Source organism: Mytilus edulis, chromosome 5 (genome assembly GCF_963676685.1).
Source record: "Mytilus edulis chromosome 5, xbMytEdul2.2, whole genome shotgun sequence".
Classification (NCBI taxonomy): domain Eukaryota; kingdom Metazoa; phylum Mollusca; class Bivalvia; order Mytilida; family Mytilidae; genus Mytilus; species Mytilus edulis.
Window position 1 is genome coordinate 64,677,325 of NC_092348.1, and position 23,236 is coordinate 64,700,560.

General features: G+C 31.1%; 1 protein-coding gene across 2 annotated transcripts; it reads right to left on the reverse strand.

Moving 5' to 3' along the window:
• Positions 1 to 700: 700 nt before the first annotated feature.
• Positions 701 to 22,821, reverse strand: LOC139524220 (poly [ADP-ribose] polymerase 2-like). 2 transcript variants are annotated; one of them, XM_071318883.1, is made up of 18 exons: positions 22,691 to 22,821; positions 20,889 to 21,070; positions 20,118 to 20,241; positions 18,496 to 18,702; positions 17,457 to 17,657; positions 15,649 to 15,764; positions 14,456 to 14,628; positions 12,599 to 12,701; positions 11,794 to 11,868; positions 10,229 to 10,313; positions 9,845 to 9,983; positions 8,848 to 8,911; positions 8,001 to 8,132; positions 7,232 to 7,356; positions 6,197 to 6,296; positions 3,212 to 3,310; positions 2,429 to 2,553; positions 701 to 1,845 (listed from the first exon to the last, which is right to left on the reverse strand). In XM_071318883.1, exons 1-18 carry the CDS (start codon positions 22,710 to 22,712, stop codon positions 1,695 to 1,697), a joined length of 2,223 nt encoding a protein of 740 aa, XP_071174984.1. In that variant the 5' UTR covers positions 22,713 to 22,821; the 3' UTR covers positions 701 to 1,694. The 2 variants fall into 2 exon arrangements, with proteins under 2 accessions (XP_071174984.1, XP_071174985.1); XM_071318884.1 differs by having other exon boundaries at positions 22,669 to 22,785.
• Positions 22,822 to 23,236: the final 415 nt, after the last annotated feature.

A 23,236-nucleotide genomic window follows, 5' to 3' on the forward strand; every position in this document is an offset into this window, starting at 1 on the left:
ATTTTCCACTATAAACAAATGTTACTTTATACAAATATAAGGACTCTGTTAGCTAAATCTACAAATTTTATTAGATATTATGATTTTTTTATTGCAATAGATTAATATGCTACTTTATAGTGACCTATAGATGAGGGTGGTAAAGGGTTATTTTCGTGCAACGTGATAGCCGTTTTTTATTTCACGTTCAACATGTTTTTACTTTTTTATTTGACGCTCAGTCGTTCAAGACGGGTGCCTCGTTCATCGTGTTCTGCTTATTTAATTTTTCTGTATTTTTCTAATAAAATTCAAACACTAGGCAGGGATCGTCAAGAAATACTTTTTTAAAAGCCGTAAACCAATTATATCATAAATGTGTATACTAAATCGGGAATATCAAGTAAAACAAAGAGTTAAGAAGGCAGTGACTCAGTCACAAAAGGTTCAAATTAAAGTATTTATTTTTGGTACAACGTTCATTACAGAAATTATTTCACGTTCAACGTGAAATTATGTCTATTTCACGTTTTCTTCGTGCAACCACCCCCTTTACCACCCTCATAGATACTTACTTCGATATCACTTGGTCTCTGATGGAGAGTTGTCTCTGACATTGGAAATCATACCACATCATATTTTTGTATTCATGTGTACTATGGTTTTCATTTTGATATTTAACTGTCTCATCGATAAGAGAATCCATAAAAACAGGAGCAAAGAAGGTTGAAATCTTTTTATTTTAAGAGGTTTCAAATCTAACAACTACAGAACTTAACAGAACAGTATACATAAACAATGAATGATCTATTGCCTTACAAATGTAATGAGTTCATAACATTTAAGTATAGGCAAAAACATATTAATCCTTAAATTTGATGAAATAAGTTATTGATAAAAATGAGTTTGATGAAATATTTCATATTAATGAAAAATGTTGTGAATAAATTTGACACAAGAATATATGACAGGTCAACAAGGACATTGCTTGTACATTTTAGTGTGAGGCACTCTAACAAATAACTAATGCTAATGTAATTATTAACTTATAGTTTACAAATTATAATGCATGATCAGTTTATGATAACCCCCAAAAATGTTTGAACAAATTTCCTCCCAGTTCTATAGATATCTTCAGGAATTTTTATGGTATGTTTTTTTCAAATTACCACATTTTGAAAATAGCAGCCAAAAGATAGTTTTTGAAACTAGAAATTAGTTCATGATATCATTTTCTAATATTCTTCTTAGATATCAAATTTCATTGAAAGCCTAGCAATTAAAGGGGTTTCTAAATTATTTTTTTTCTATGATTATCTTTCAACAATAAGGTGAAACAAATATAATTTTTGGTTTAAATAATTAACAAAAATACAACCTTCACATTTTTTCATGATTATAATTGTAAACCTATGGAAAATAGCCTCTATCCTTTTGTTCATGATGCCAATGCATTGCAACATATTAATACATTGTACTCACATCTACATCAAGTTTATAGATTCATCTCACCTATTCAAAGTCAACATGGTATTATATCTATAAACAATAAAACCAGAAGGCTACACTAGAAGTGTTCACCACACAATTCATCTATAACAGTGTCAAGCACAATACTGTGACTACACTTGTGCAATAATTTGTTTGTTCTAACAACAGAAGTAAACATTTGGTATCATTGTAACTACTTCCCCCTCAGTATATCACCAACTCATTTAAAACTTGAATTTAACCTGTATAAGATATTTCATTCTTATTTGCTGAGTATTATAGACGATGAATTCATTATAGTTCAGTGTATATCCTGAAGGGTTCTTCACACCGGTGTCAACTGGTTTACCAAGAGGTACAACGGTTCCACATGGCCTGAAATCAAAAGAAACATTTTACCATATAGTCAAATGAATTTGTATGAAAAAAAATAGACTTTTCTAAGGTAACCTTCACCAAGAAATAAAATGTACTAATGTAGATTCATTTATTTACTTGGGTAGGAAATAAACTAATCATAGATACCAGGATTAAATTTTGTATTAACACCAGACGTGTGTTTCATCTTCAAAAGACTCATCATTAGTGACGCTTGAATCCAAAAATTTAAAAAAGGCCAAAGAAAGTACGAAGTTGAAGAGCATGCAAGACTAAAATTCCTAAATGTGTTGCCAAATACAGCTATTAAGGCAATCTATTCCTGAGGAAGAAAAGCCTTAGTATTTCAAAAAGGCATTTTCATGAATTGGGGAAAAACATGTATTTTGGTGGATACTAAAAACACTTGATTTAAGTGATTTTGATTTTTTTTTTACATACATATGAATATTAAAAACTTGAGACAACTATCCACCATAGTTATTGTTTCCCTTATGTTTTATTTTTATACTTACAAAGTTTTGGTCATTGAGGGGTCTGTACCAATTGAGCCCCCCTTGTGTCTTATTTTGATACTTACAAAGTTTTGGTCATTGAGGGGTCTGGACCAATTGATCCCAAGCCTCTGACACTGTGTTTTCCTGCAGGTAATTTATCTGCCTTATAATCAGCTGCTAATAAATCATTCGTTTTTCCCAATGAAACCTGAAATAATAATATAATCCTATGTTAATGTGTACTTCACAATAAATCTGTCTGACAATGTATCCTCTAGAAACAAAAATGGTAATCCCACCTCACCAAAGGTGTATTTACTTATCCCAACTTTGATTAAAAATTCAAGTAAATTGATGAGAGCATGCCAAGTTAGTGTACAACATTTGGAAAATGGGCATAAATCAAGCAGTTAAAGTCCCTTAACTCTGGAAAAAAATCAACCAGAAAATTTTCACTTGACTTCTAGTCAATTGATCATTCATGCTTGGTATAAAGTAACATTTAAATTGCCATATACAATTGTAATCTGGGCTGTACAGGAAATTTTTTATTTACTATAATAACATGGGTTTTGCAAGTATGATAATACACATACACATTGTTTTACAACATGGATATAGAAGTAAATATAATCAATGACTTGACATGTGCATGTATATGATCTTAAGAATGATCACGTCATTGCACTATAGCACATGTTTTCTAAAAAACATAAGAAGAGAATAATTAAATCCTGAACAAAAACTCAATACATTTATCCAGTCAGTAACAATAGGTTTTTGATTGCACTTTGTGCAATATTTACCTGATGAAATGATACCCTGTCCATTAAAAGACAGGATTAGTAAGGATTAAGTTCACATACCTCACTCAGTAAAATACAACCAATATTTTTAGATCTTGATGCAAAGCAGTAGTTAGCACTCTTACTGGACATGTCAGCAAAGTAGACACCTTTACCAAACTGAAAATAAGAAAGAAAAAAAACATTTAAAAACATATAGTATTATAAATAATAGATGCTATGATGAAATTTGATAAATTATAAATCATATTTTTATTTCAATCACAATTTGATACTTTAAACATGAATTGTTAGCAAATTTTTTATATTCATGACTTCAATCCTTAAACTTTTACGTCTGTGGGTTAAAGTAGTGCTTCAAAAATAAGTTTGCCCTTCACATCAATAATATTGCTTTATATAAAGCATTCACACAGGGCTTACTTTTGTGCATATCATGTGATTGGAAAATAAATGAAACTAACCCCATCACTTAATTTCCCAATTTACAGTATTCTAGATATAAATTTACTGACGAATTCCATTTGAAGACGTTTTTGCAATATTTATTGGTTTCGGTTTTGTCAAATGCATGTGAGGATTTTGTGTCATGAACTAATACAAAATATCTCTTCCTTTCTGTTAATTCTAATTTCCTTTTCTCTCTTATGATTGAAGCTGTGATGTTTTTATCTTATGACAATCAAATTAATAAAACTTGGGTAATTATGATATAGATCAGAGTTTATATATTTTCAGGTGTATAGGTCCTTACGATTCACATAAGTTGACCATAACCTTTAACTTACTAAAAACAATGCAACATGCAGGTAGACTAAAGCTACCTTGGTTTAAGAGTATTTAACTATTGATGGCAATGAGTACTCGATCGAAAGGCAGAGTACTCAAGTACAGTTTTAGTACTCAGATACTTGTTTGCCTGTTATACATCTTGAGATATTTTCTCTTCACATTTCCACTCACTTTAGTTGAAATATCCCCTTCGTAATACTAAATAAAATCAATTACTGTCATTCCACAATCACCTTTGTGGTATTTAAATACCTATTGCCTGACCAGTATAAAAAATTGTCAACACAATTTGTCCATTTAAATTGTATGATAGGTATTGTGAGAGGTCATCAACAGGTGGTCATTTAACTACCCAGTAAAAAAAAATCACTAAAAGGTAAAATTTAAATGACTGATAGATAGCTTGCTTTCCTCATGTATCATGACCAATGTCCTGAATAGACTATTCTATTTAGAGATGGGGCATTTTAGGCCATTTCTTTTTGTGTCTCTTTACAGTGAAGATGGAAATTCAATCAGTGAATTTAGTTTATAAAAAAAGGAGATATATGTTTGCTTCATGGTGTTTTAATGTGGGATATATTTTAAGTTTCTGATTCCTGATATGGAATTAAAGTGTTTGTGAAATGGATTTTTTTGGATAGCCCATCTAATTGTGAATAATTTGAATTATGTGTGGCTTGGTGTTTTATAATGGGATATATTTTCATGTTATATTACGATTCCTGAAATGGAATAGTAGTAATGCTAAGTTTCATTTAATATTCAGGATCTTCTTCAATCGGAATTACTGTGAAAAATTTATTTTCAATATATCAAAAAAGTACAAATGGCTTAGTGAATAGAAATTTCAGTGCTTTATTCTTCATTACAAAAGTGGGATTTACCAGCAATGATTTATTTGTGATTGTTAGCAAAAAAAAAAATTTACAATAATTATCTTTGTTAGAAAGAACAAATAGTGTATCAAATGTAAAATGTCCCATACCTAAATAGAATAGTCCATTCAGGACATTGGACATGAGGAAAGCAAGCTAGCTATCATTCATTTAAATTAGCTCTGTTAAAAACAAACCAGGTAAATCTACAGGTAGTTAAATGACCACCTGTTGATAATAGCTCTCACAATACCTATTGTACAATTTAAATGGACAAATTGTATTGGCAATTTTTTTAACTGGTCAGGCAATAGGTAATTCACTACCACAAAGGTGATTGGATACCCACAGTAAGAACATAAATATGTTTATCTTGAGGCTACTATTTGGTATAGTAGTACCAGCAACTTTCCTTCTGAGGGAATGTTTTCATGTGCACTACATTCTTTCTTCTGAAATTGTTGACCAGATATTTCTAAACAAGAACAAAATCAAAATGACCTGCGGTGAACCCTATGCAACTGATTAGAGACATTTTTAACGATGCTTGTACACGCATCAATACTTTCATGGATTAATAATTTAACTCATCACAAGTCGTAAAACTTACCTTTGTTTGTTAATCAAGGCTTCTATGCAATCGTGATTGGTATAAGATGTACATTTAAATTAATTTAATTACTCTGTTTTTGAAATTTAACTACAATTGTTTAATTTACAATTGAAAGATAGGCAACAGTACGAGAGCGAAATTCAAACCCAAAAGTTAAAAATAAACTGACAACATCATGGCTAAAATAAAATAAAAATCAGACAAACGATGGAGCAAAAAAAAAAAGGAACAAGTGAGACTGAGCAACACGAAAAAGCACAAGTAATGTAATGTCCAATATTGTTGTTGAAAAATTAATGGACAAATCATATCATAAAAAATACCAACTCCTCAGGAACAAATGATACATATATTGTCTACTATGTCAGACTTTATATGCAAATATTTTTTATTTTATTGGTTTTGGTTCATAAACACGTACCGAACAATAATTGCTATTATGATAAGGTTATTTGTAGAAACGGTGATCTGTAATTCCTTGTATAATTGAAACAAAAACAGAGGAGCAACCTATGTTTGTATTAGTATACGTTTGTCTTATGTTTATGAAAGGTTATAACAAAAACACTGCATCCCAATCTTTTTAATAGACGTTTAAGATTCATCCGAGTACTCGAGTATCTTGACCAAGTATCGGAGTATTAAATTTCAGATCTTTTTACATCGCTATATTTAACTGATAACTTACCAAATTACCAATGACAGGAACTTTCACTAAAAAAATTGCCTCTCTTGACACAGAATTTCTATCTATTAACTTACCATGTATCCAGTTACAGGAGCTTCTGGTGGAGCAATGCGTAAACCTTGACTAAGAATTCCAACCCAGTTTGACAGTCTAGAACCATGCCACAATAACTGTCTGTAATGGATATACATAGGATATGTTTATAGATGGTATATTTCATTGAATCAGCTTTATTTCAGAAGACTCAATTTTCTTCCCAATATCCTGATGAATAGCAAACTCACTTATTTTTTTCAATATTTGTAACGTCTTAAAATAGGTTGTTTGAAAGTTTCATATCCTGATGAATATTCAAATCACTCTCTCTTTTTGAACTTGTAATATCTAAAAATAGGTTTTGTTTGAAATTTTACATACTTTAATAAAATTTCCTTTATTTTGCTTTGTGTATAAATTATGTAAATGTAGCATGAATATTCATCATTGTCATATAATTCTAATCAGTAATTATCATGATTTCAGGTCATGTGCTCTGTGATTTGAATGATTTAACTGATTAATGTCTTTTTTTAGTTCCTGTTCTTATATGAGATCAGTGATTTTCATCATTTGATTTGATTATCATCTTTCAAGTAATGTTTTTTATACGGTCAAATAAAAAAGTATGTGTGGTTCCAGTTACATCTGAAAAAAGTTAGGGTAGGTAGGTAGGGATTTTTTTTATTTTATGTTTTTTTTTACATTGAGTCTATGGGAGCAACATTCTGACTTTAACAGTGCTTAATGAAAAATGACAATAAAATCTTCAGGGTAGGCTATTTTTAAGCCAAAAAAGTAGGGACAGTAGGGTTACTGGAACCACACATATATTTTTATTTGGCCTAAAGATATAAGAAGATGTGGTACGAGTGCCAATGAGACAACTCTCCATTCAAGTCACATATAGTTTGTATTCAGTAGCAGATTTTCATTACCAAAGACAATTTGACAAGCATAATTTTTATGTCTGTTTTTGTCATTGCGAATAGTCCCCAATATCAGCCCTAAAAAACTCTAGAATAATGCTTCTTTTATTTTGAAAAGTTGTTTCTTCTACATTCATACAGCACCTGTTTCCAAGGTCTTTGAAATTTTTATCTTCTCCATGTTTCTTCATCTCAAAAAGACTGACTATTTCCATCTTATACTGACTATGAGTTGCTGCATGTGTATTAAGTAAATATTCATTTACCATCTGAAACAAAAACAGTATACATTGTAATAAAAGATCTGTTATAAATCAATTACAAACTAATGATACAAATTCATATTTGTTTTAAGATTCATCTTCTATGATAAAACAACTACTCTAACAAGCATGCTGAGAGTATTGCATACTATCCCATTCCCGATAAAAATTCATTGTATGGAACAAAATGGCATATTGTCCCATTCACGTTAAAAATTCATTGTATTGAACAAAATGCTAACTGGATCTATAAATGGTGTAAACTATTAGACAAACATCAAGTCAATATCTTCAAGCATGACAAAAAAAAAGGTCTCCAAAAGTGATTATTTAAGTGAATTTTCTATGTCCAAGGATCATAACTCTGCACAAAACCATCAGACTGGAACAAAATTCCAACTTGATCTGTAACTTGTCATGATAAAACAATACAACAACTTCAAGCACGGAGAAAAAAAGTGTGAAAAACTGAATTGCCGGACTGACAGATGGACAGAGTGCAAACCTCAAGTCCTCTCAACTTCATCTATAGGGAACTAAAAATTAAAATGTAGCAAAATGTTACCAAAGACCAAACAATACATTGATCTATAATGTGTTTATCCCACATGTTAATCATCAGTGTTGTTTCAGAAAGCATGTGTATTTACCTTATAATCATCTGAAGATTTTTCTACAGGTACAATATCAACATTGAGTGATTTATAATGTCTGTCTATTGGGTTGTCAGACATATCTCCTTGTTTCAGTACTTTAATTGCTATCTCAATATCACTTAATGCCTAAAGAAAGAATACAAATCGAAGTAAAGTATATAAAATTCTTAAAAGTTTATAATTCAAATGGTGAATTCAGATGAGTCAATATCCCTAATGCGCCTCAAAAGTTGGTGCGTAAACAAAAAATCTCTGTGTAGTGATACAAGACATGTTTCTATTTTAACCATTTGTGTTGATTTGTAAAGTCGAGGACCATAGAATAAATGTGTGAAAACTATGGTGTTATTAAATGTATTCAAAGTATTAAATTTTCAAAGAACTAATTGTGTGAAAAAAGGGATTTTTTTACCATAAGAAGCCGCATCATAAAAGGATTTTCATGATATGCTAAATTACAATAAAATCAGTCTCACTTCGTATCCCTATAACTTAACCACATATGTGTAAATGTCTTAACTTCGAAAACCAGCCATCTTACACATACCCAAGTTTATGATATGGACTGAGGTACAGAAGAAAATGTTTCCATTGCCGCCTATGGAAAGTCAATTGCACAAATTGCCCCAGATGTGAAATTTATGGGCAATGCTGCTGATATTTTCTAGTTTCTGTTATTAAGTATCATACATTCACATATTTTTTACAGAATTAGCCTCCGAGATGGTCAGCCATATTTTGTGGTCTAATTTTAACCTTAACACATTAACTTCCTACTTTATTTATGTTGAGTTGTTTACAATTTTATAATGCTTTTAAATAACATAAAATAGAATCTTACCTCTAGTAAATGAATCTTAGCTTTGACTTCTTCTTTTGATCTAATCAATGGTGGCTGTGACATACTGAAAGCAAACAAAACACAAATTTCTAAACAAGAATGTGATCATAGTACACAGAAGCCCCACTTGCACTATCGTTTTCTATGTTCAGTGGACCGTACAATTTGGGTAGAAACTCTTAATTTGATATTAAAATTAGAAAGATCATATTATAGGGAACATGTGAACTAAGTTTCAAGTTGATTGGATTTCAACTTCATTAGAAACTACTTGACCAAAAACTTTAACCTGAAACGGGACAGACAATAACCGGGTAGACTAACAGAAGAAAGGATGCAGACACTGAAAACTTAATGCCCATAGGTAGGGCATATAAATACTGCTCACTGATGATACCCCCGCTGCAACTGGATATTTTATATAGTGTAGACATATTTGGTAAACATGAAGTTGTTGAGTGATGAATCTGAAAAAGCATCACACGGTATAGCTAACTTGTATCAACAGTGAAACCAAATTTCAGAATCCTTATGATGTAGTACCTGAGAATGACACAACGAAAAATATTCTTAAGACGGATGGATGGATGGACAGACATAGGTTTAACAGTATACCCCCACTTTTTTAAAGCGGGGGTATAATAAATATTATCAGAGTATAACCATGTTGTATTCATATTCTAAGTTTCTGTCAAATCAAAATAAGAAATCTCTTTTTACAAGAACATGAGCATGTGAAGAACTATGGGCTGTTCCATAAAAACTTGCATAGCAACCAGTATCCAAGGATAGACCTTTTATTACAGAATAACCACCATCTTAGGAACTTTGGAAACCTGCATACATTTTTAACTTGTACAATATAATTTAATTTAACCCACCTAATGTAAAAAATTCAAATTGCCCTTCCCAGGGTCCATTGTATATTTTTTATGTGACAGCCCTAACAATAAGTGTTGCTTCTGATTCTTGGTTAACCTTTGTTTAATTTTTTTACCCAAAAGTATGTGGTATTCTGGTGTAGAATTCATTACAGGCTTGTGTCAAGTGTTGACCCAAATCTCCTTTGTTTATACAAGTTTCTATCTTCTTCAATGATGCATAACCAGCCTTCACTTGGTCAGATGTTAATTTACCTGTTCAAAAGAAAAATTATTTAGCAATCACTTTCAGATTTTTCAAGCATCTTTAATAAAAGTTTTTAATGATTATGTAATTTAAACCCAAATTTGTTGTCATTTGAAGAGGTTACATCATAATGAATAAGTGTACTAAGTTTGACATTGATGTGATCTCTGAATTGATTATTTGACAACAATTATATTTTTAGTTACAATAATGCGGATGGGAGCATGAAACGAAAAAAAATATAAGAATTTACCCAATGGAGCCTTTTTAGCATCATATTTCATTTCTTTGACAGCATCTTCCATAGACTTTACATCACATATCAAATCTATCAAGTTCTGAAAATAAACATATTTCAATAACAATGACTGTACTAAAAAGCCTGCCTAAATATATCTTATGGTTCATGTTAACTTATTGAAAATCTTAGGAATAAGATGGACAAATTTATTAGTATGCACTCCTTAAAAATTTTCAGTGAACATGACAATTCAGATATTAATTTGATATAAAAATATTTGATACTATATTATATGACACTCATACAAGTTTCTGCAGATTCATATATATTTGGATATGGTCTCATATTCACTTACCTCAAATCTTTCAATTAAGAAATAATTGATGCAAGCTATACTTTATTGTAATTTTAACATGGGCAGGCATTATATTTGCAATTATTTTTGCCCCAGCCATAGTGAGGGCTAAAATAACACTAATACAATACCTACCCATGTTAGTACTACAATAAAGTATAACTTGCATCAATTATTTAGATTCTGATTAGGACAATTAAGATGATTTCTATGTCCGATGTGTATATGTGTAGAGCGTTTGTGTAGGCTCTTCCATAAACCTCCCTTTTTTGTTTGTAAACAAGCAAACGACTGGCAATGTGATTTTTCAGAGGGAAGACTTTTTAACAGCCATCATGAACAGTTGTTATATCAAGGTCAAATATGTCAATTTTGAATTGCAACACATTATAGTCATAATAAATGAATTAGTAACAACAGTGCATCATTTAACAGTTTGGAAGTGTTTTTAAAAGTTAATAAAATATAGATTTAGAGCATGGGTTTATTCACAAAGCAAAAGAAGCATATCATATTAGAATGTGTTTTTTTATTGAATCAAGTCCTATAATCATTTCTAACAATTTCCCTTTTCAAATCAGACTTCAAGGAACCAATATATCTCCTACCAAACTTATGTAAAAATTGACACCGAGATCATATTCTCCATCAAAATTCGAATCTGTGTATAATCTCCTAATGATTGGAAACAGCAGTTTGAAATTAAACGAGGAATGTAAACAGCAGTTTGAAATTAAACGAGGAATGTGTCCCAGATGCCCTGGCTTAAAAATGTGAAGGCAAATTCAAACTGTATTTTATTTACATTTAGTGCAAGTTTTATAACATTTGGTTGAGGCAAACTAAAGTAAGATAAAAGAAAATAATTTTGGGTCAACATATGGACGTTCAGTCGTACAGACAGACACTTGGGTAAACTATGGCGGGGGCATACAAACCCATTACAGACAAGCTTTTCTTAAAAAAAACAACATATAAATGAATATCATTTGTACAGGACTTTCCTTATATTGTTCCCACAGAGATTGATTAGAAATAGCTAAATGTAGAAAATATGACAAAAATAAAAAACCAGAACGATGCAATCCAATGGAAATAGTTGCCACTGGTGGTTAGCATAGTAAAATTAAATTTTCTTCATTACCACATTATTCAAAATCTTTTTTTTATCTTTTACAACTCAATGCTTGGTTTAAGATTTGTGGAAAAATATGAAATTTACCTGAAGACTTTTGTCAAGCTTTGAGTCTGGATATTTCATATCTTTTGTAACAGCAGTGTCTACAACATCTTCTCCCTTAAAAAAGAACAAATATCATAAAGTTAGTGAGTCCACATCGTTAAAAGTGTCACTTATAAAAACAAAGTGTCACTTATAAAAACATTATTATCTTTAAGCAATCATAAACAATATTTTTTACAAGGACATGTACAATTTTTTTTCTTAAATGTAATCATGAAAACAAAGTATAATTTTTCATTTGAATTAACAATAGAACAATGATGTACAGGTTGTCGTGCTTAGCCTTCCACAAAGTGTAATTCAAAGTATCTGAACACAGGAAGTAGTTTTCTGACCAATTTATTACTTCTCATCACTATTTGAGCAACACTGAAGAAACATTCGTTGTCAAAATACACATCTGTCGATGATGATGATGAAAGTTTTTAACAACCTTGACTGGCTATACAGCCCTTGCATGGTCAGTACATCTGGTGAAGCAGTATTGGTACCATCAATGCTATTGAGGTGCTGACCAAATTCCAAGACAAGTACAATTGTTTTGGTGAAATATGCAATGATTTTTTTTAAAGTTCATTCAAAATATTGAAAATTCAATGCATCCGCACAAAATGTTTGGGTACAGTATAAACTATCGTACAACCAAATAAATTATTATTATAGACACAACATTATTAAAATATGCATAATTCTGGATGTGGTGTTTGTTGTTATGCAGTTTAAATAGCAATTGCATATTTAAATGGTCTGAATTTCAATCAACAATTCTAATTTTTTGACTGACCTTGCTATCTTCACCATAATCCATAGCTAACATATCATATTTCCCAGGTGAGTGAACAAATTTGCTGCGACTGGCCCAGTCATTTTTTGTTTTATCTGTAAATCTTAATATAAAAAAAAAAAAAAAATTACAAATATTTAATCCTTATTCACCGTAGAAACTGTCACAAGTTCTTTTTTTCATAGAGAAATATTACCATACATGGATTTTGTAAAATGGCTGCCTTAATATAGACATGATAGAAAAAACAGGCATTTATATTTTTGATATCCACTTTATCAACAAGAATATCAAGCAAGCCTGCTACGGTCAGTATTACAAAATGAAAAGTCGCTATCCTTTTTATAAGCAATTTGTCTTGACTGAAGAGTTTTTGGTCGAAAATATGAAATAAAATGGAATAGTGAGTATACTACTTTAAGGCGTACACAACATTAGGATAGTTGTAAAGTTGTATAAATGAAGTTGCATGCATTTCATTGCTAAATTGGGATGAATTTAGGCATGTGATGGTACTGCACAGATACATGACATCATTGCCTAAAATTTTCAAGTATCAAGTCTTGTCCATGATCTTAAAAATATTAGGCAAAAAGATCAAAGGAAAAATGTACAAATTGCCCATAAAATGTCATACATAACAGTTAAAATCAGTATAGCTGAATGAATAAACATAAAGCCACTTGTGTTCATCATCCAGTAAATCCTCTGTATACAAGAAACACAGAAAGTGTGTATTGATTATTATTCATGGAATACCTATTTTTATTGATTTAAGTATTAAGTATACATTTTCAATAGGCTAGTATGAAAAGCTAACCTTGGCAAAATCATAAATTCAAAATTATCAATGAAAATTGGAAACCACAAAAATAAATAAATTAACAGTAAATGATCCTGATATTGCCCAAGACATTATAACAAAGACAGTCTCTAATTTATTTGGTTGATGGTGCTTTACATTGCTTTCCATGTTCTCATGTCATTTTGTCAAGGAAATTTGGGTATGCACCAACAGTAAAATCTATCAAGAGACATAAGTGACAAACTGTAAATTTAGAAATTATTGCATGCATTTATTATTGCGATTTTGTCAATTTAGACTAAAGTACGATTTTAATTTTTGCGATATTCCATGTATTCAGAAAAGTCCTGTTTGATTCAAATAATTTTTTTCAAAAAGTGAGTTTTAATTATTACGATTGTAACCCTGTCGCATTTTTCACAATAATAAAATCCTCGCAATAATTTCTAAATTTACAGTATATTAAAATCTCAGTAGACTGACCAGAAAATTGACAGTGACTTATAGTTGCTAACTTCTATGTCATTTGATCTCAAGTGGAGAGTTGGTCTCAGTGGCTATCTGATCACATCTTTTTATTTTTACATTCAACAGAATACTGGATATAGCAAAATACTTTCATTCTGAATATTATAAAGCAATGGCTATAAAGACTTACAAGTGTGTCTTTCTATGTTGTAATGTTATACTACTGTAACAGGTTAGGGTGAAGGTTGGTGCTTGTTAAAATGTTTAAAACACACTGCCTTTGTTTGCACCTGTCCTAAGTCAGTAATCGTTTGTAGATGTGGTTCATATGTGTTTCTTCATTTCTCATATATATTTTTTTTATAGATAAGGCCCTTGGTTTTCATGTTTAAATTGTTTTACACTAGTCATATTGGGGCCCTATATAGCTGGCTTTTCAGTGTGAGCCAATGCTCACCATTGAAGGCCATACTTCAGCCTATGATGGTTTACTTTTTACACATTGTGACTTGGATGGAGAATTGTCTCATTGGCACTCATACCACATCTTCTTATTTCTTTATACAGATTCGCAAATGACTTACTTTTTGCAGAATGTTTTCTTAGCCACATCTAAATTAGCACCACATGGAATTAGGTTATTTTGACCTTTATAACCAACACGCCCCCATCTAAACCAAACATGGTAGGACTTCTTACTGTCCTCCTCCAATAACTGTATCATAAAGTATTTGTTGTTGTTGTTCCCAACATTAGTCTGAAATTGATGACCAAAAAAATTTTATTAACAAGATTTTATTTTTCCTTTTCTTAAATTGAATCATTTATTCAACTCATTGATTGTAGTAATCCTATTTTTCCACTTAAAAATTATTTTGATATGACTCGTCATTCATATTTCAACAGAAGTTTTTTTACTGATATTTTGCCTGTCATTACTTAAAATCACAAAAGTTCCAGCTTAAATTTGCATCACAATTCATTTAACAAGTTCACTTAAGGTGGTACCTAACACTTTAACTAAAATAAATTTGGCTCGTTTAATTTTCTTAAAATTTTGACAGAGTATTTACTTTGACCCTTTGACAAAAATATAAAAATTTCAAAAAATTTGAACCAACTGTTTAATCAGAAAAATTACACTGGTTATATACCAGTTTGACAAACATGTATAAATATTGATCATTGAGAAGCTTTATAATATTCCCATATGAACACAACGTCATTAAAACGTTCTGCTGATTTTACAGAGTTATCTCCCTGTAGTGTTAGGTACCACCTTAAGATGGAATTCATGTTGAAACTGTTTGAAGAAGTCAAAAGGATATTCAGAGCAAAATCTTATGTCATTTAGAGACAATCCAGCATTATACTGAAAATTCCAATACCTCTTTAATGATAAATTACACAATAAAGGCTCATTTATTATCATAACCAAAGTTGATATCAAGACATGTCCAAATCTCACTCATTATGAAATCTTTAAGTAACATGACCAATATAAACATGAATGGGCTTTGCTCATTGTTGAAGGCTGTACAGTGAACTATAGTTGTTAATTTTTGTGTCATTTGGTCTATTGTGGAGAGTTGTCTCATTGACAATCATACCATATCTTCTTTTTATTTATATATTTTTTTCAAACATTGTTTCAAATTTTAAACATATATGATATATTTCAACAATTTTAAGTTTTTTTAACATGCATCATTTTATCATTGTTTATTATGAAACTGTTATTTTTTAACATGGAGTAAATTGTATCTTTTTTACAAACCTGATTTAGCATACAATCCCAGACATCTTTTCCTTCATAAAATACATGTGCTTTGCCTAACATTTGAGTACATTCTGAATCTACAGGTGCCTTGCCTTTAATGACAACCGTCTTTACTGTAAATACAATAAACATGAGCTTTGCCTTATAACTGAGTACATTTTGAACCTACTGGTGCTTTCCCTTTATATGCAACTGTCTTCACTAAAAAAACTAGAGGCTCTAAAGAGCCTGTGTGGCTCACCTTGGTGTATGTGCATATTAAAGATTCATGACAAAATTGTGTTTTGGTGATGGTGATGTGTTTGTAGATCTTACTTTATTGAACAATCTTGCTGCTAACAATTATGTTTATCTATAATGAAATTGGCCAAGAAGTGACAATGGAAAATATTTTGTAAAAATATACAAAAATTTACAAAATTTATGAAAACTGTTAAAAATTGACTATAAAGGACAGTAACTCCTTAAGGGGTCAATTGACCACTTTGTTCAAGTTGACTTATTTGTAGTTCTTACTTTGCTGTACATTATTGCTGTAAATAGTTTATCTGTATCTATAATATTCAAGATAACCAAAAGCTGCAAAATTTTCCTAAAATTATTAATTCAGGGGCAGCAGCCCAACAACAAGTAGCTGGATTGGTCTGAAAATTTCAGGGAAAATAGATCTTAACCTAATGAACAATTTTAATCACAGCAGATCTAAAATCTTTGGATTCAGAGATATGAGCCAAAAACTGCAGTTTACCATATGTACTATTTTTAGCCAGGGTGGGCATCTTGATTCACGGGCGGGGTCATCCGACACATTTTTTAAACAAGATACCCTAATGATGATTCTGGACAAGTTTGGTTAAATTTGTCTTAGTAGTTTCAGAGGAGAAGATTTTTGTGAAAGATTACAAAAATTTACAAAAAATTGACTATAAAGGGCAATTACTCCTAAAGGGGTCAACGGACCATTTTGGTCATGCAGACTTATTTGTAGATCTTACTTTGCTGAACATTATTGCTGTTTACAGTTTAGGTGCCAGGTGAGCTAAAAAGCACTTTGAGAGTAAAGCATAATCTCCTACCACTTAAATATAGTCATTATATTGAAACAAAACGCAAATAAAAATATTACTTGCATGCATTTTTTAAGGTCAAAGGACTATTACTTTATAGCAAAATAATCATCTCAATGGAACAAAAAAATTGAAGTAGATCTATAACTTGATCTGTAACTGGTCATGAAAAACAAGAATGTGTCCACAGTACATGGATGCCCCACTCGCACTATCATTTTCTATGTTTAGTGGACCGTGAAATTGGAATAAATTCTCTAATTTGGCATTAAAATTAGAATGATCTTATCAAAGAGAACATGTATACTAAGTTTCAAGTTGATTGGACTTCTACTTTATCAAAAACTACCTTGACCAAAAACTTTAACCTGAAATTTGCACTATCATTTTCTATGTTCAGTGAACCGTAAAATTGGGGTCAAAACTATAATTTGGCATTTAAATTAGAAAGATCATATCATAGGGCACATGTATACTAAGTTTCAAGTTGATTGGACTTCAACTTCATCAAAAACTACCTTGACCAAAAACTTTAACCTGAAGCGGGACAGACGGACGAACAGACAGACGGACGAACGGACGCACAGACCAGAAAACATAATGCCCCTCTACTATCGTAGGTGGGGCATAAAAATATACCAAATATCAAATTGTTCAAGCATTAAGAATAAAAGGGTGGAAACTTATTTGCCATACTGACAGAGTGTAAATCTTAAGCCAGTGAAAAGCTTTTCGTACCTTTTTCTTCAGAGCCATTTTCATCAGCTCCTGATTTTCCTTTCTTCCCTCCACTTTTAGCAGCTTTGCCTTTGCCTTTACCAGCTGACTTTGAGGTCGTAGGTTCATCCTCAGGTTCTACTTTCACTTTCACAGCATCTCCTCTACTTGATACTCTTTTAGGTGCTACCTTCTTTGGTGAATCTATTGGTTCAACGGCATCTGTATCACAAATAAACGTCCTCATATAGATTGAACTTTTTACAAAGTATCATATCAAATTGAGTAATAAGCCTATCAAAATTTAAATAACATAGTAAAACCAATACTTTCTTTCCTTTGATTTTTATTAAAGCCACATTCATCACTATGTGGTATTTGTGCCAATCAGATTTTATTAGTAGACAAAACCAGAGTGCCTGGAGAGAACAGCCAACTTTGGGTAGGAACAAACAAATAATATCCATCAGCTTTAAAAAACATCTGGCCTTGAAGGCATAAAACTTTGCTCAGTGCTCGGAGCACAAAAATCATGCTCGAAACATGAAATCCAGCAATTCGATTGGTTGATTTTCGAGTCTGAATACAAAAATCATGCTCGAAAGTTTTATGACCGTGAGGCCTGTATTGTCACTATCAAAAAAGAACATTCAAAGTCTTAAATCTTTGACTATCTTTTTCCTCAGCATTTTCACATCATTTGTTCAAATATATTTTAATTATTAGTTTTCCAATAATATAGGGTTATTGCATAACTATTGGGGAATATTGTTGTCCCGAGTAAAGTTTTATATTGCACGAGCTTGCGAGTGCAATATATGTTCTACAAGGGACAATATTCCCCAATATTCATGCAATAACCCTTTTATTGTATAGCAATATAATATTTAAAAGTAAAAATTGGTTTAAACTCAGATTTTGTCGTTAATGACGTCATGAATTTTGAAGATGTATTGCACTAGTGCAATATTAGAATTTATTGCACGCTATCTTTTGGTTATTTTCTGTGGGAAATATGATATTGCTATGCAATAAAAGTCATTTTCCTAACTTTTCTCACCAGATTTACATCGATCAATAGTGCGAGCTACATTGGTGACTGTATTGACCTGTTCCATTTGAGCAAAGTCTATATCATAAGCTCTGTGGTTAGCCACTATATTGAGATCCTTCCCTGTAATTCTGGCATTCTCTATTTCCACAGAATGTTCAGCATTGTATGGAATCCATTTACCCTTCTCATCCTCCCACTGCCATACATAGTAATCTAAAAGAGATAATTACAGTTCACAACACATTGCCAGGGAAAGAGTTAAGCACTTACAAACATGTTTAACCTCACCATATTCTTAAAATGATTGTCCCAAGTAAGGAGACTTTAATTCAGTGGTTGTTGTTGGTTTCTGTCTATCATATTTGTTTTTCATAAATTGTTTTATTACATAAATCAGGCCTTTAATTTTCTAGTTTTTAATGTTTCACATTTTTTCAAGTCTTTTATAGCTGAGTCCTTGGTATAGGTTTTATCGGATTGTTGAAGGCTGATTAGAAATAGCTGACATTCCATGCAATCATTAAACTTTAATATAAAAATAACATCAGTTAGATTTAGTATTTTAGTGTGTGGTTATTTGTGTCTTATATAAAAGGTGTTGTGAATTAGAAATATCTATAGTCCCACAACATCTCTCATTTAAAGATACTCAGGATTAAAAGGATGAACTGTTTTCATCAGTTGTTTTACTTGAAATGCAAAATGATTAATTAATTACTAATGTCAGTCAGGGGCACTACTTGCAAAAGTATTTTTTATTTACTTCAAGAAGTAAAAAAAAAAAGTACACATATAAGTTAATTATAATGTTTAAATAGTTTCCCCTTAATTTTCTCAAAAATTTACTTGTATCAGTGAATTTGTCTTACAATCCCACAAAAATAATCAAGTTTTGAGAAGTAAATCATGCCTTTAATGATTTTTCCGAGGTTAGCTCATAACTTTTTATTAGAGTTCATCTCATTAATTCAACAAAGAAACTGATTGCGCAAGATCTTAAAAGTATTTGCACAAGGCCTTCAAAAATTGCTCCTTGGGGGCTTGTAAATAATCAGTGTTCTGAAGATAACAGACAAATGGGATATTCATTGTCCATGAAATCACACTTAAATGATTAGTAAAGACATCTGCAAAGGGCAGACAATTCAAAATTCTTTTAGAACAACAAAATCCTAAGAATTCAAGAAAAGAAGATAGGATGATTTTTTACTTACACAAGTAAAAAATTCTGAATGTATAAGGGACATAGCTCAGCTATTTTTTTTTACCTATACAAGTAAATAAAATTCACTTGTATAAGTATCCTACAAATTTACTTATGTAAGTATATTTATATTACTTCTTCAAGTAAATAAAAATTACTTCTTCAAGTAGTACCCCTGACTGAATGTACTTTATACATGTGATTTGTCTAATTCATTTGAATTAAATCATAGGGAGAACTCAACCCTCTATATATCGTTTTAGTAATGTTTCTTCAAGGATGGACCATACTTATTTTCATATGAACAAAGTGTTGAGAGAAAATAAAACTTTGAGCTACATATTTTTTATCTTGGGATTGACAGTTTGCATCGATTTAAACATACACATCAAATAAACATACAGAACACATCAATTAAACATACCATCACTCTTATCATCTTTAACAGATAATCTGACCCTTCTTGACCACCCAGTCTTACTGTTCTTCTGTACCATTTTGTCAAAGACAACCTCTAAACTGGCACCACCAGCAACATCAAAACTCATCTAAATTTACAACAGTTTTTAATCATATTAGCATGTTTAAATGTTACTTAGGTTTTGGTGTTGTTCAGTCTTTAGTTTTCTATGTTTTGTATTGTGTTCGATTGTTTGTCTGCTGGTCTTTTTTTCCCCTTCTTTTTCCCATGGCATTGTCAGTATATTTTCGACTTATGAGAGTTTAAATGTCCCTCTGGTATCTTTCTCCTTTCTTTTAAATATAACTGAAAATATGATGAAATTAGATACACCTTAATGCTTTTGACAACAATATTCACTAAACTGTACTGAACATTATACGAAGTTGTATAATAACCAATTCATTTAGTTTGAACTAATAATAATGATAAACTAGATTTGTAACATTCTTGAGAGAAAAATAGAACAATGTAATCAATAGAGGATAAAAAAGGAATACATTTACTTTAAACATTGTACTTAACTATAATACATGTAATAGTTTATATGTTCTTACTCTGAACTTGTTATACTTGTAGTAACTTTGAACTTTAATATTACTTTATACAATAATAGTTACATTTAGTTTGTTCTGTCATGTCTGTAGAAGTAATATTTTGTTTGGTCTACAAATAGTTTGAAATTGATAGGAACATTTACTTTGTACAATAATATATTTTTTTATTTCGACTCACAGATGGTTTCTTTAAATTGAAAGCATCAGTAATACTTTCATTTTTATCATCAGAGTATTTTGTCCAGGTAGATTTGTCTCCTTCCCATTCCCATCTCACTGTTACACCATCAATTTGTGATCCAATTGCAAGTTTTGATTTCTTTGTTGGTACTGTATCTCCACTGCCATCTTCAGTTGTATCTGTAGTGGAATGAAAAATATGAAAAATGATTAATCAAGATTGAACGCTAAAGTTAACCAATTTCGATAACTTATCGACTCGTAGGAGTCGATATTTGCAACTTTTTTATTCTGGTCAATTATTTCTTGCTTAACAATATTTGACTTATTAAAGTCGTATTTTGTCTTGCATTAAAGGGAGACAAATCCTAAAACTTACAAATTTAAACCTCTATGAGTCAAAAGCAGATTCAAACTTATTTATGTCTGAGCTCTGACTTATAATTAGCAAGTTTTCATTAATTAATTAAAATCAGCTCTTTTTATTTTAACTCATACTTCTACCAAATTGTACCCAATATTTTTAAACATTATAATGCTTCATCTTTTATTATTTTGTAGTTGATCTACTAATATGATTTACATTTAAAAAAAAAATCCTCAAGTTTGCACGATCCATAGATTATTTGAAAAGGATATTTTACAGAATATTGCCTTGGACATGTCTTTTAATCAGCCGACGGACATGACGGACCCGTTCAACAACCATACATGCGGATAAGCTGACTTGCAGTTATTTCCCCGTGCTATATATATAGAATAATACATGACAAAATCTGTATCGCATGCTGTATCATCATGAGAAACCAATATCAGTCCCGAGGGTTTATATTGGTCGAGTGGTGATACAGCATGCGATACGGATTTTGCCATGTATTATTCTGTTTACATGGTTTATCATATATTTTTACAGAATCAGATTCATGCAATATCCGTTTTTTTTAAATCGTCCGAAAATATAAGGAAGAAAAGAACATTATGATTTTCCTATTTTTTCAGCTGCCTTTTTCTTTTACAGTTTTTACAGCCATTTCTACATCTTATTGTATTTATTTTTTATGAAAATCCCTAGTAAAGTTACTGGGTAATGATTTTTTTTTAAATATCGATTTAAGTTGAAATGATATGACATTTTCTTTAGTAGGAACAGCAACTGGACGTCATAGGTCAAACATTGATGTCATTCGAATTGTGACGTCATGCCAGGTATGTGATACGGGGTATGCGATACGGGTTTAGCCATGTGATACGGGGTATGCGATACAGGGTAGGTGATACAGACTGGAAAAAAGAACCTTTATTAGATATACAAAATTGTTGTATTTTGTACTAAACATATGATATATAATGATATTATATGAAAGAAAGTTACAACAACTATGTATGTAAATAATATCAAATAAATCATGGGTACCATTTTGGTTGAGTATTAGTTGCTGAAAGAATGAGTTGTTTTGTACCTGATTTTAGCTGTGTAACTGGAAGAACCATGTCAAATTTATGAAACACATGTGTTTGTTTATTTTGCTACATAATCTAGACTTATGCAGACTAAAAAAATGCACATCAAATTCCAGACAACTCTTTAACATAACCTACGTATAAATTAAGCTAGATGTAGGTCCTGCCCTTCCTTTAAACTTTCCTAAATGTATAAGTTTGTCTGTATTTATAGAAGATATAAACAAAAATCGACTTTTTGTGGTGTAAATACTGCCATCACTGATGAACCTTAAAGCAAATCACTGTGACATGCATTGGATATAGCTGACAATTACTTGTTGAATGTCTTTTTCTCACCTGTTTTCTTCCTTCTTGGCATTTTAATTTGTATAACACTGCTAATTTCTTTTTTGATGACGGTAGGATTTTCTGTTTTGAAAGATTACGCTTGATGAACTATTTATAGAAATGATAATTTTATGAAACGAATTTCTACGATATGAACGCGGACCTAAATGAAAACATCTTTATTCGGCACGTGCCCGATTGGAAACAATTACTACGCCCTACTGTGTTTGTCAATGTTTAATAAAAACAACTATACAAACATAAAGCTAGAGGCATGTAACATCATATGGGTCTCTTAAAACTAAATTCAAGAGTCTTTCAGAGGCGGATATGGGGGGGGGGGGGGGGGGGGCAGGGGGCTCGGGCCCCCCCTTTTTGGGAAAAAAATTGGTTGCTTATATAGGTAATTATTGAAGCGTGACTGGAGCGGGCCCCTTCTTAGGTCAGTCAGTGGGCCCCCACTTATGAAAATTTCTGGATCCGCCACTGTCTTTGACTTGCTTCTGAAAAAAAAACATAAAGAAAATCATTCTAAATAGTTTTATCAAGAGTTTT